Below are 11,749 nucleotides of genomic sequence, written 5' to 3'. Positions count from 1 at the left end.
CTTTTGGGCCTCCAAGTATGCCCTCCATCCATCATGAATTCCGCTTTACTGAAGAAAGAAGAAAGAAAAACCCTCAGAAGTTTTCTCGCTCTTTTTGGTCACATTTACTGCTCCTCTTTCTTGGCACCTATTTTGAGCACAACCATCCCAGGGAGCACAACCAGCTTTCTTCACTGTCCAGCTTTCATACAGTAACCTGAATACCACATTATGGATAATCCTGGCCTCTTAAGAATCTCTTCTTAGATACCCTTCTGAGTCTCAATCTTTCTCTGACTTCTTCTACAGTCTCCATTTGGACTGACAACAAAAATCAGGTAAAGAGGTCTGCGCAGGATTTTGGAGAGATCCTACCAAGTAGGAGCTGGACCAATAATCAATAATCAGTCAAAGACAGCAACATATATTTGGTAATCACCATCATTTTGTCCCTGCAAAAGTGATGAAAAGACTAGAAGAAAATGGGTCAGGGAGGCTGCCAAGAGGCCTACAGCAGCATTAAAGGAGCTGCAGGAACATCTGGCAAGTACTGGCTGTCTGGTACATGTGACAACAATCTCCCATATTCTTCATAAGTCTGGGCTATGGGGTAGACCGGTAGAGGGGCAAGACAGAAGCATTTTTTTACGAAGAAAAACATCCAAGCCTGGCTGGGAGTTTCAGTTCAAGAACATCTGGAGGACCCACTCCTTTAGAAATAAACTACTGGCAGCTGTGCACATTCATTTAGTGATTCCACCAGTATTTTTAATCACATATGTCAGGCCTAGAAACTATGTATATAAATCTTTTGGTTCTCCTAATTATCTGAGCTCCTGGTTGACTCATCATAAATGTCAGTCAGGAATTCTAACACCTGAACATCTCCCCAAGAGCCTTACAAACTCCCCAAGAACCGGGGGGGGGGGGGAACAAGTTGGCACAGCTGCCATTTATCCCAGTTAAGAGTTAATTCCAGAATGGAAGAAGACATTCAACATCCAGCTCATTATTGCAAGACAACACAACCACACACACTGGACACCAACAATAATGATAATAAATTTCCAGCCATATATTGAAACTGCTTTGCTGGATGAGCATTGAGAATAATTTTCATGTCTGTCTCTATATACGCTAAATAAAAATCTAACTAATATATTTTACTGAGATTTTTAATTTTAACAACTTTGACAACTTAAGAATTGTATTCTGTTTCTCAAGGTGACATTTTAGATTATAAACGTTTGTATTTTTAGAATGTAAGCAACTAATTTTGAGACACAATTATAATATGATTTAAGATGTTGTCTGTAACTTTTATAGAAAAGCTAATGGTAATCACACCTGCAGCTTTTCACTGCTGGAAGGTGGCGAAGAGTGCAGAAGACGGAGGGAGAATGGGATCAAAGTGATTTCCCAGCTGCACAGTGCTTGCAAACGGACTGAGTCTTTGCATTATTTTCGATTTGCCTTCTGCTCCTCTTTCTCTACCAATAAGCACAGAAAGAGTACGAAAGGAATCAAAGGAGCCCCCCTTGCTCCAGTCACTTTAAGCTCTCTTTCGCACTCTTTCTTTGCTGGTGGGAAGAGAAAGAAGGGAAAGGCAGACTGGAGACATTGCAAAGACTCAGGCAGTTTGCAAACGGTGTGCAGATGAGGGGATCTCTTTTCCCTCTTTCCTCCTTGGTCCTCAGTGCTCCCTGCTGCCTTCCGTGGGCCCATGGCAGGAAATTCAAATGGCAAAGAGCACTGAGGACTGAGGGGAAATGTAGCTGGAAGTGGAGAAACGAACAGAGAAAAAGAGTCGCCCTACCTTGCTTTAGGCCAACCTGGGTCTCCAAGCGACGTCTCTCCCTTAGCCGCCTCCCTCTCCCACACCTTTGAAAAGAATCCCCAGGCAACAGAACCTTCCTCGTAAGTGCCCTTCCTTGTAAGTGCCCTCGTAAGTGCGACACGCCCCCCCCACGGGCGGGGCGGGGGGGGCGGAGATCTGTGTCCGGGGCCCAGCTCAAGGAGGCCCCCGGACCGGCAGTGGGCCGCGGACTGGGGGTTGGGGACCCCGGCCTTCTTGTGATCTGGGTGGAGTTAGGTGGGAGGGACCATGACTCCCTGACGAGGTCCATAAGGGATGGAATAAAGGCCAAGCTGAGCGGCGTTGCCTTATCCTGTGTAAATATCCCCAAATACGAGGTCCTCCTTAGGTTTTGGGGGTCCCTTGGCATCCAGTTCCAGTGCTTTAGTCATTCTGGCTAGCATCTGCGCGTAAGAGGTAAAATCCTCTGCTGGTTCCGTGCCCTGGGCTTCAGCAGGGTCAGAGTCGGATGAAGCATCCTCCTCTTGAGAGATTTGCGGCCCCTCTGAATAGTCGTCCTCAGGATCAGACGGGACTGGGGAGAGAATGCCATCCCGCTGAGAGTGGTGGAGTGAGCGAGGCACTCTGTTGGAGTGTGATTGCGGGGGGGGGGCTCTCGGCGCTAGGTGGGCGATCCTGTCCTCTCTTCTCTCCTCCTGAGAAGGCAGGTTTGGGGGAGGGAGTAGGCGGGAAGGGTAGTGCCTGGCCCTCCGGTCAGTCGCCTCCTTGTCCTGATGAGGGCGATGCTTTCGCCGGGGGGGGGGAGGGGGAGGAAGACGAGGAGGAGGTGTAGACATATCGAACCCTCCTGTGCCGCCTAGTCCCCTCGAGGGCAGCACGGTGGTCTGAGCCCTCTCTAACCCTGTAGTGTCTAGGACCCCTTTGGTCTAGTTCGATGTAAATGGGGTCCTGTGATGGTGATCTATTCTGGCGGTGGGGGGAGCGGCGCCCCGGAACGTCCCCCGTGGAGTAGCACCATCGGCGTTCTGGGGAAAGGTGTTTCCTCTTCTCCGGTCGCTTGCCGGGGGGGGGGGGGGGGAAAGACCGCCCTGAGGAGGTTGATGGTGAAGGACGAGGAGCATACGCCCGCCCGGCTAAAGCAGGGCCTATAAGGGCAGAAGCCGCAATAGTATGGGTTCCACCCTCTAGCTGGCTGTGTAGACGAGGGGAACTGGGCAAGGTTGAGAGTGCCTCAGTCCTCCTAAGTGGGAAAACCTCCGCCGCATCGGGGAGAGGGTCGCGGCTCCAGATGGCTTCCCCCGAGGGGAGGAGGTGGCGGTGAGCCCAGTGGTGGTGGGATCTCCCGGTGACCCTCTTTGTCTGCCGGCATGCGGTCCGGGGAGAGGAGCCTTGTTCTTTTAGGGGCCTTCCCCAGCCTAAATGCCTCCTCCGATTTAGATGAAGCAGCCGCGTTTGCCAAGAGAGAGGGGTGGAGGGAGTCCGGGAGTACGGAGTACTCACTAGCGTTGTCTTGGGAGTCTGAGGTCTGAGCACGTGGAGGCAGTCCGAGGGGGGGGGGGTCGGGAGGCAAGATCCTAGTCAGAAGTCCGAGTCCCGGGGGGGTAGCACAGAGAGAATGTGCCGAAAGACGAAAAAAGTGGTCGTAGCCAAAAAATCCAAGTCAGTTAAGAAGAATAGATGCGGAGCTCTAGCCGAGAAGACGTATCACAATGGCGGATAAAATGGAACTGGCATGGGCGGCTGGAACATGCCCAATGGGGTAGCGCCTACGTCACTCATTTCCTTTTTCCCAGAAGCTCTAGAGTACTCCGAGGATTCCTGCGCATACGCGGAACACCCAGTAGTGTGATTCACAGAGTCCACGTTGAAGAACTGGGTGTTGTACCTTCAGACTTATGCTAACCCTCCCCTCCCCTCTTTTGAAAGGCCTCCTTCCTCAGTCCTGAAACTAATCACAACAGTAAGAACCATTTGTCCTTTTGCGAAATCCTCATCTTTAACTGGAGGGGGGGGTAAGAGGTGGCGGACTTGGAAGTGGCTTTCACATTGACCCTGGCTGAATATCTCTCTTTGAAAATTGATTTCGCCAGTGTTTTAAGTTTATAGACTATGTTTTTGTTACTCGTGCCATGTTTACTGCCTGCATAGCTTGTTTCAGCTGTCTTATTAACTGCCCAGAATAGTGCTTCTGCACTCATTCAGCGGTATATAAATCAAACTAAAGAAGTAGGAAAGATGTGGGAGAAACTGCCGGCAGGGGGAGGCTGAAAAGAGGACCCCCTCTTCTTCCTCCTCCGTATTCCTCACACTCCTCATCCTCTCCTTCCTGCCCGTATCATCTGAAAGGCTGGGGTTGGCATCCTAGTGATGGAAGCTTCTGGGCAACCAGTAAAGGTCCCTGTTCCTCCCTCTCACCTCTATTCTCCGCTCTGTCAAGGTTTATTCCCATTTTATTTGTGGAATCTGGCTGTCTCCTTCCTGCGTTCCTGCGCAGAAACAAGTGGAATCCATTCTCCACCTTTCCCCAGGCACCTCTGTCAGCAAACACGGGTCCAGCGGAGGAGGAGGCCCTTCTCAGCAGCCTGCGGCCGATCCGTTTGCTCCTGATAGAGGGGGATGTGGTGGGGCTGAGACCCACAGGCCCAGGTGTGACCAGAGCAGCCTCTTTAAATGCACACGGGATACCGGCAGGGAAGGAAAGTCCAGTGACAGGGCTGTGGGGGGGGGGCATGACCCTGAATCCTCCCCTGCATCATGGCCTAATTGCTTGGCTTCCCTTTTGCAGACTCGGAGGGCGGGGAGCTCCCCAAATCTTAGGAAGAGAGAGAAAGAGGGAAGGGAAGTGAGGAGGGTCCTGTGGACCGAAGAAAGGCTTTTTAAAAAAAGCCGGTGTCCCGGCCTGCCTCGCAGGGTGTTTGTGGAAAGCAGAGGGAAAAGCCATTTGCCCTCCATGGGTCCTTTCCCCAGCATTACTGTCTTTTCCAGTGACAGGAATGAATTAATGGCCTCGAAAAGGTCTTGCCAGGAAAAGTCCTCTCAAACTAAGGTTGTGGCTTCTTGGATGGACTCACTCCATTTCACATCTGCTCTTCCTCCTTTCCTGCTTCCTTTTGCCAATGACCCAAGGAGTCAGTGCCTTCCGAAAGCGTCTATCGTTAACTAATTTAACCTTCAGTAATGTGAAAATCTTCTTCCCTTGTGTATGTGCAGCATAGATGTTTTCCATACTGGGTTTCCCTTAATGCCTGTGTGAATGAGTTTGGGAAACTCTCCCTCCCTAAAAATCTGCCATTTAGTGATACAGTGTTCCTGAACATGGAGGCTCCATTTTCTTGGCTTACCAAGATGGCTTCTGCTTCATCCTTCAGGAAGAGGTGTGGGAGTCAATGGCTGGGCACCCCATCTTGTGACCGAGAATTCCATAAATTGTACATGTGGGTGCAACAAAGAAGTGTTTATAAATACATCCAGCGCAATCTGTTATTTCAGAAGCTGCATTACACAGAAGCAGCGCATCTAGCTGACTGTTGTTCCCAACCTGGCGCCCTCCCAGTTTGCAAGATAGTCTCCCTAGCCTCGCACTGCTTAAAGAAAAACACAGGTAGCTGGATTGACCATGTCAACAAATAAGGAGCAGGCCTTTTTAAAGCTAATGGCTCTTAACTGCTCATTTATAATCAAGTCCCCCTTATGACAGAGGTGTGTGTGTGTGTTCTGTACTGTCAACTTATAATGACCCTCGTGGGGCTTTCAAGGTAAGTGAGATATTTCAGGAGGGGTTTTTACCAATTCCACTCTTCCAGTGAGTTCCCACAGCTGAGTGGAGAACTTGCAACAATATACTGAAAATCCACTTTCCTCCCCATTTACCATCACGATTGCAGCTAAACTCAGAGAGAACCGAGAAACCTGGAGGGCGGTAGATGATGCCACAGGCAAACGGCTGTGAAGAAAGTTTTGCATCTTTGGAGCAATAATGTTTTACTATACTGTACTCTAATTGTGAAGCTGCCATCTCATTTGTTGCTACCCAAAGACACATATTTCTAATTATGAACCAGGCCCTCAAAGCATTCCCATTACGGTTGAATAGATCTGCCTACAGAAAACACCCCACAATGAGCTGAAACCATTGAACTTAATCTTTACAATATTGTGCAACTTCAGACAGGGGAGTGAATGACAGCTTACCTCCAGTCAAGCTGCACAGTATTTAAGGCTGCCCAAGTAAGTCCTAGGCATTGAATTAAAGCAACAAACTAATACATTTAATACCTAATTATTTGAGGATCTTACTCAAACTAATGACAGGTTGCTGTCCGCTGAAGATGCCGGCCACAGAGACTGGCGAAACGTTAGGAAGAACAACCTTCAGAACATGGCCAAAGAGCCCGAAAAACCCACAACAACCATTAGATCCCGGCCGTGAAAGCCTTCGCGAAGGCATCGTTTTATTATTTTTTTAAATCTTATTCCACAAGAAGCAATGTTCACTAACAAGATTTTTTTTATTATTATTACAACGTATTAAATAACACTGTGTTAAATATAAAATACTCATTTTAAAAAACGCACACGCGACAGATGGTTTAAAAGACTGGACATTTTGTTTTTCTGTGCTTTTTTTAAAAAAAATCACTCAAGATTTCACCACAGACATTCTTCTAAAGTTTTGTGGTCCTTTCTTTCTGTCTAGGAATTAATCTGTTCATCTGTGGTCCACTATGCTTCTGTCAGTTTTTAAAAAAATCTTATTACACAGTTTCAGTTTCTACCTTCTAAACCAGTGGTAGAGTATCTCTGGCCACCAGACATAGCTGTCCTGCAATCCCCATAATCAGACTGATCACTAATGGGGAGTAGAGGATAGAGAGTAATACAGTGGTGCCCCGCTTAACGAGCGCACCGTAGAACGACGAATCCGCATAGCGAGGAGGTTTTAGCGATCGCAGATGCGATCGCATACCGATGGCCTCTATGGCCGAAAATCGCTTTGCGATGATCGGTAAGCATTTCGCTTACCGATCTTCGCAAAGCGATGCCGCGGATCAGCTGTTCGGCGGCTCCAAAATGGCCACCGGACGCCCTGAAATGGCTGTGCGCAGCGTTTTTGCGCCCTCCCCTCGCTTACCGAGGGCGTGAAAATGGCTGCCGGCTATGGGACAACTTCGCTGAACGGTACGTTTTGGAGCCTATTGGAATGCATTAAACTAAGTTTAATGTGTTCCAACGGCTTTCCCCGTTCCGTTCAGCGATGTTTCGCCATAGCGACGGTTAATCCGGAATGGATTAACCTCGCTATGCGAGGCACCACTGTAATTGGCGGTATAGTGGTCAATTTGGAAGGGTGGGTGCCTCCTCATGACAGCTACTATAGTCCTGCCCCCTTCTCGGGCAATTCCTGAAATCCCAGCAGCTGGAATTTTCCAGATCAACAATGAAGAACAGGTCTTTTGTAAAGCTGATGGCTCTTAAATACCCATTCAAGTCTCACTACCCTCAAATGTGTTACTTTGTGACAATATATTGTTCCTGTAGGAATCAAGTTCTCTTCCAATTACAGTGAGGATTAGCTAGTGCAAGGGGAACAGGAATTATGCCATATACAGTACCCTGCAAATCAAGAATATAGGAGGATTCGACCTCGTGAGTCCTGGCTGCAGCAGTATATACGTATTTTATAAATATTTGTGCCTGTGCATCCTGAAAAAGATATGAAATTTTGGTCAGGTGCTTCTGATTTTCCAGCTTTAATAATTGGTAATATATTAAAATCAATGCCCCCCCCCAAACCCCTGAGTGCGGCTTTCTAATTAATAGAAGCACTTGTTAGGCTGCATTGTTAAGGATATACAGTAAAGGAGAATTGTGAGGTCCGTTCTGTGTGTAGGAATGAATCTGTTCATCTGTGGTCCACTGTGCTTCTGTCAGCTTTTTTTAAAAAAAATCTTTTTACACAGTGGTGTTTTGCAACCAATATTTTAAAAAAGGGGGCTGAGGTGTGATAAGGTATGATGCAAAGAAATTTTGAAAACAATGGTGGCTTAAAAGTACTGCTCTTTTAACTCCGATTATTAGAGGGATGCAAATATGACATCAGTATTTTTGAGGTAAGAAGTGAAAGCCAATGTGGGGTAATGGATAAGACTTGGACTCTGGAGACCTGGGTTCAAATCCTCTTCCTATGGAGCATGGGGTTGGATCAATAAGATGTAACTATGGCCATCACTGGTGATGTGTATTTGTGTGTGGATATATATCTGTGTGCATATATGTTGACCGGATACACACATGTACACTGTGATTTTTGTCTATGATTTAGAAACATATTTAAACCAAACATTTCGCTTTCGCAATTCCAAAAGGCAGAAAGCTCAGTGTTTTTGTCGTTCACTGCGTCTGCCAAACGGATCCAGAAAACCCTGCACTGAAGTGCTGCAACGTTCTCCCTAGCTGGGTTTGTCCCCCAAAAGATCACACAACACACAAAAAGACACACAAAAATGTATATATTTAAAGGCACCACCGGTCTCTTTCTCACATAAACAGTATCTGCTCCCTTTCAAGGGACCACTGGCTATCATGAGGGGATTCACCCTCCCTGTTCCCCCCCACCCCAAAATATAATGTCTCTTTCTACATCATTTTGGGGCGAAAAGGAACCCTTCTAGAGAGGGTTGGAGGGAGCCAGAGGCCATTTCCTGAGGCGGCCTTGCTCCTCTTCCTCCTCCTCCCTCTCCCAGCCGGCGGTTGCTATGGCAACTCCCTGGGCCAAGGACGCCTAGCCAGCTGTTGGAAAGAGAGGCTTCCGCCTTCTGTGCCTGCAAATCCAGCTCTGTGTCTGGAGAGAGGTCAGAGCCAGCCATCGTGAGCAGAATTTGTGTCGTAATTAAATATATATATATATTGATAGCTTTTCTCTATTCTGCTCTTATCTTTTCGCTTTCCTCCTGGTTGAAGAACCTCTCCATTATTTAGCCTCTTTCGCCTTACTCTTCTTATTTTTATTGTCACTGCTATTTAAACTTATTGTTGTCATTGTCATTGTTATTAAAACACAGAAGTATTTGTCTTTTTCATCTTTTTTATTTTTTTCAGTATGCAGTCTTTTTTGAGAAATTTTTTGTAGCTTTTCAGAACTGAAAAATTCCATTCAATAGGCCTCAAGGCGTAAAGGAGCACCAAAATTCTGAACTCTTTATTTCATTTCTGTCTCCCTTGGGCTTTCGTGTGCCCTCTTGAGCTTCGTTTGTTTTTGCCCAGCAGTAATCTGGCTGTTTTTAGCAAAAAAAACAAACAAAGAAAGAAACATAAAACAAAAGGGTTGTGAAACCTTTAAATCTGACCGATGTTCAGTTTTTGTGCATTAGACTCTTGCGGATTGCAGTCTTTTGTGTCTGAGATAGATGGTAATTCAGAGAATCCATCATTAACTTTACTTGATTAATCTGAAAGGTGTCCAGATACTATTTGTTGTTTTGTTTTGTCTTTGCATAACAAGTGTCCTGGGTCTGGGTCATCATACAAAATATTTTGCCGTAAAATGGGCAGTTAAGACCCATTAATTTTACCAAATGATTAGTTTCTGGCAATCTTGAAGACTAGTAGAACTTGTTTTTTTGGACTCAATGAAGCATATCATAATTTCCCCATTTTTTTGCCCCCAGAACAGCAAACCATGCCCCCCCCACAAACCTCTGGAACACTTCGGTTGTCGTTTAAACCCAATTCTTTCTCCCTGAACCTATTTTAACTCTTTAAATGCCTTTTATGAAACTGGAAAATAATTGGTTTTAAGGACAGAGAGAGTCTCTTGAAAGGTTTGTGTTTAATGGCAAGTCATGCCTGATAGAGACTTCATTTAATGTATACATCAGATAGTTGAGCCTTTTGTACAGATGGCTAATGATGTGAATTCTGATGTTGGTAAGGCCTGGGTGAAACTGGAGGTACCTGTAGTCAAGTCTACTAAGTTATTGCCACTTCCCTTCCAGATAAAAATGAGCTGTGCCTATTGAAATGTTTGGATGTGAACTACAGGAAGATCGAATTCTGACCTAGCAGCAGCAGCAATAAAATGGGTAAAGAAAAGAAGAAAGACAGTAAAAAGGGAGAAAAGGCTGTACCTCCGCCTACAAACAACGTTTCTCTTGACGTTGGTAGTTCTGTACAGAACATTCTGCCAGCGACAAATCTTGGGGAAGAACAGGTTTCCGGCCAGTTGACTCTGAAAGAAGAAGTGAAAGAGGCCGAGGCACTTCCAGTCCCTGAACCCATTGAGTATGAGGAGCCCATTCTCACCCAACTGATTGTTGAAAGGTAAACTGGGAATGGATTCACCAGGAGTGATGTGTGTGTGTCCGCACGCGGGGGGCTTCTGTCTAATGCACAATGGCCAGGACAAGGTAGCGTAGTATAGTGATTAAAGTGTTGGGCTGGGACATGAGAGATGTGGATTAATTTCCCTGCGGGGGTCAGTCTATTTGTTAAGCTCCCAGGTTAAGGGTAAAGTGGATGGAAAATAGAGCAGCCGAGTTCCCTGAAAAAAAAAGGTGGGACAGAAATCTAGTTCATCAATAATACACAGCCTACCAAAACAAGAGACCTAAGAATGGGAATCATCCTTTCACAATTTGAGAGCTAAATTGCACTGATAAAAGTGTTGATGAGATGTTTGTGTTGGATAACAGGTGCTCATCACATCTGCCTTATTCATTTGCTTACCAGGATGTTTGTGATCTCTTCCCTGCCTCCGTTTTGTTAATGCCCAGTGTTAATAACAGAAATGTCTGGAGCAGGAACTGGCAACTCACTCCAGTATCTTTGCCAAGAAAACCCCATGATCAGAAACAAAACAGAAATGTCACTCTCTGCTAAACCCAGCCCACCAACAGTCCAAACTGGACATATATACCTGAACCCCCAAGTGTGAACATCACTGGAAATGCCAGAGGCACAATGTTGCAAACAACATATGTAGTACAAACCACCAAAAAAAAAGAAAAGAAAAAAAAGAAAAGAAAAAAAAGATGAAGGGCAGGACCTTCAAGACTAACAGATTTTTTAAAATGTTGGCTTTAGTAGATTGTAATCCGTGCCATCAGATACATAGAGTATAATATTAAGTCTTGAGGTAGATATTTACAGTAGACATGTGAGTAGAATCAAAGTGGAATGATGTTGCATATTGCTCAGAGTGGCTCCAAGATGTAATGAGTGGTCGACCAGACCAGATGGGCGGGATATAAATCAAATAAATAAATAAATAAATGATGATTTCATATCTACCTATACAGTGGTGCCTCACTTGACGATGTTAATTCGTTCCAGCGAAATCGAAAACATCGTCAAACGAAATTAAAAAACCCACTGAAAATTAAATTAAAAAACCCACTGAAAACCATTCAGTGCGTTCCAATGGGCTGAATACCTGCTCGTCCAGCGAAGATCCTCCATACGGCGGCCATTTTCAGTGCCTGTAAAGTGAGGAATCCATCCTAGAAAACAGCGGGGGGCCATTTTCTTCAGCCGGTGTCATTTAGAAACCCGACAATCAGCTGTTTGCTGATCGTCATAAAGCGAAAATCGGTTCCCAAAGCAGAGGACTGATCATTGCTAAGTGAAATTCCCCCATTTAAAACATCGTTTTGCGACTGCAAAAGCAATCACAAAAACGTCGACGTAATGCGGATTCGTTGTAGAGCGGGGTAATTGTCCAGCGGGGCATGACTGTATATCTGGAGATCCATAGATCTCCAGATATATAGGTATCAATTTATTATTAACCCTTGGAATTTCTCTAAACATGTATGTGATTATAAACCAATTGCTCATTCTGGCCCAGATCGTATTAGATTATGCAGAAACACAGCATAGACTTGATGCAGCTTTCCCTTTATTATTATGCTTTGGTAAGAAATTGTGCCTTATGGCTTGACGTATAATAATAATAAT

The 11,749-nt window shown here is 45.7% G+C and overlaps 1 protein-coding gene across 10 annotated transcripts in view; it reads left to right on the top strand.

Moving 5' to 3' along the window:
- The first annotated feature begins 8,537 nt into the window (after positions 1-8,537).
- The window catches only part of RSPH10B (radial spoke head 10 homolog B), a 29,675-nt gene continuing 26,463 nt past the window's right edge, over positions 8,538-11,749 (top strand). For 3 of the 10 annotated variants that reach the window (XR_013539149.1, XM_072982725.2, XM_078381508.1), the window contains exons 1-2: positions 8,576-8,680; positions 9,790-10,114. Coding sequence is in view for 7 of the 10 variants with exons in the window: in XM_072982725.2 (XP_072838826.2) it covers positions 9,873-10,114 (242 nt within the window). In the remaining 3 variants the exon portion in view is untranslated. Of the gene's footprint in view, positions 8,681-8,981; positions 10,115-11,749 lie in introns of those variants that run through there. The other 7 variants (XM_072982728.2, XM_078381511.1, XM_078381510.1 and 4 more) reach the window with 6 other exon arrangements.

This window comes from Pogona vitticeps, chromosome 13, assembly GCF_051106095.1.
Source record: "Pogona vitticeps strain Pit_001003342236 chromosome 13, PviZW2.1, whole genome shotgun sequence".
Classification (NCBI taxonomy): Eukaryota; Metazoa; Chordata; class Lepidosauria; order Squamata; family Agamidae; genus Pogona; species Pogona vitticeps.
This window is presented reverse-complemented; position numbering and strand designations above follow the sequence as displayed.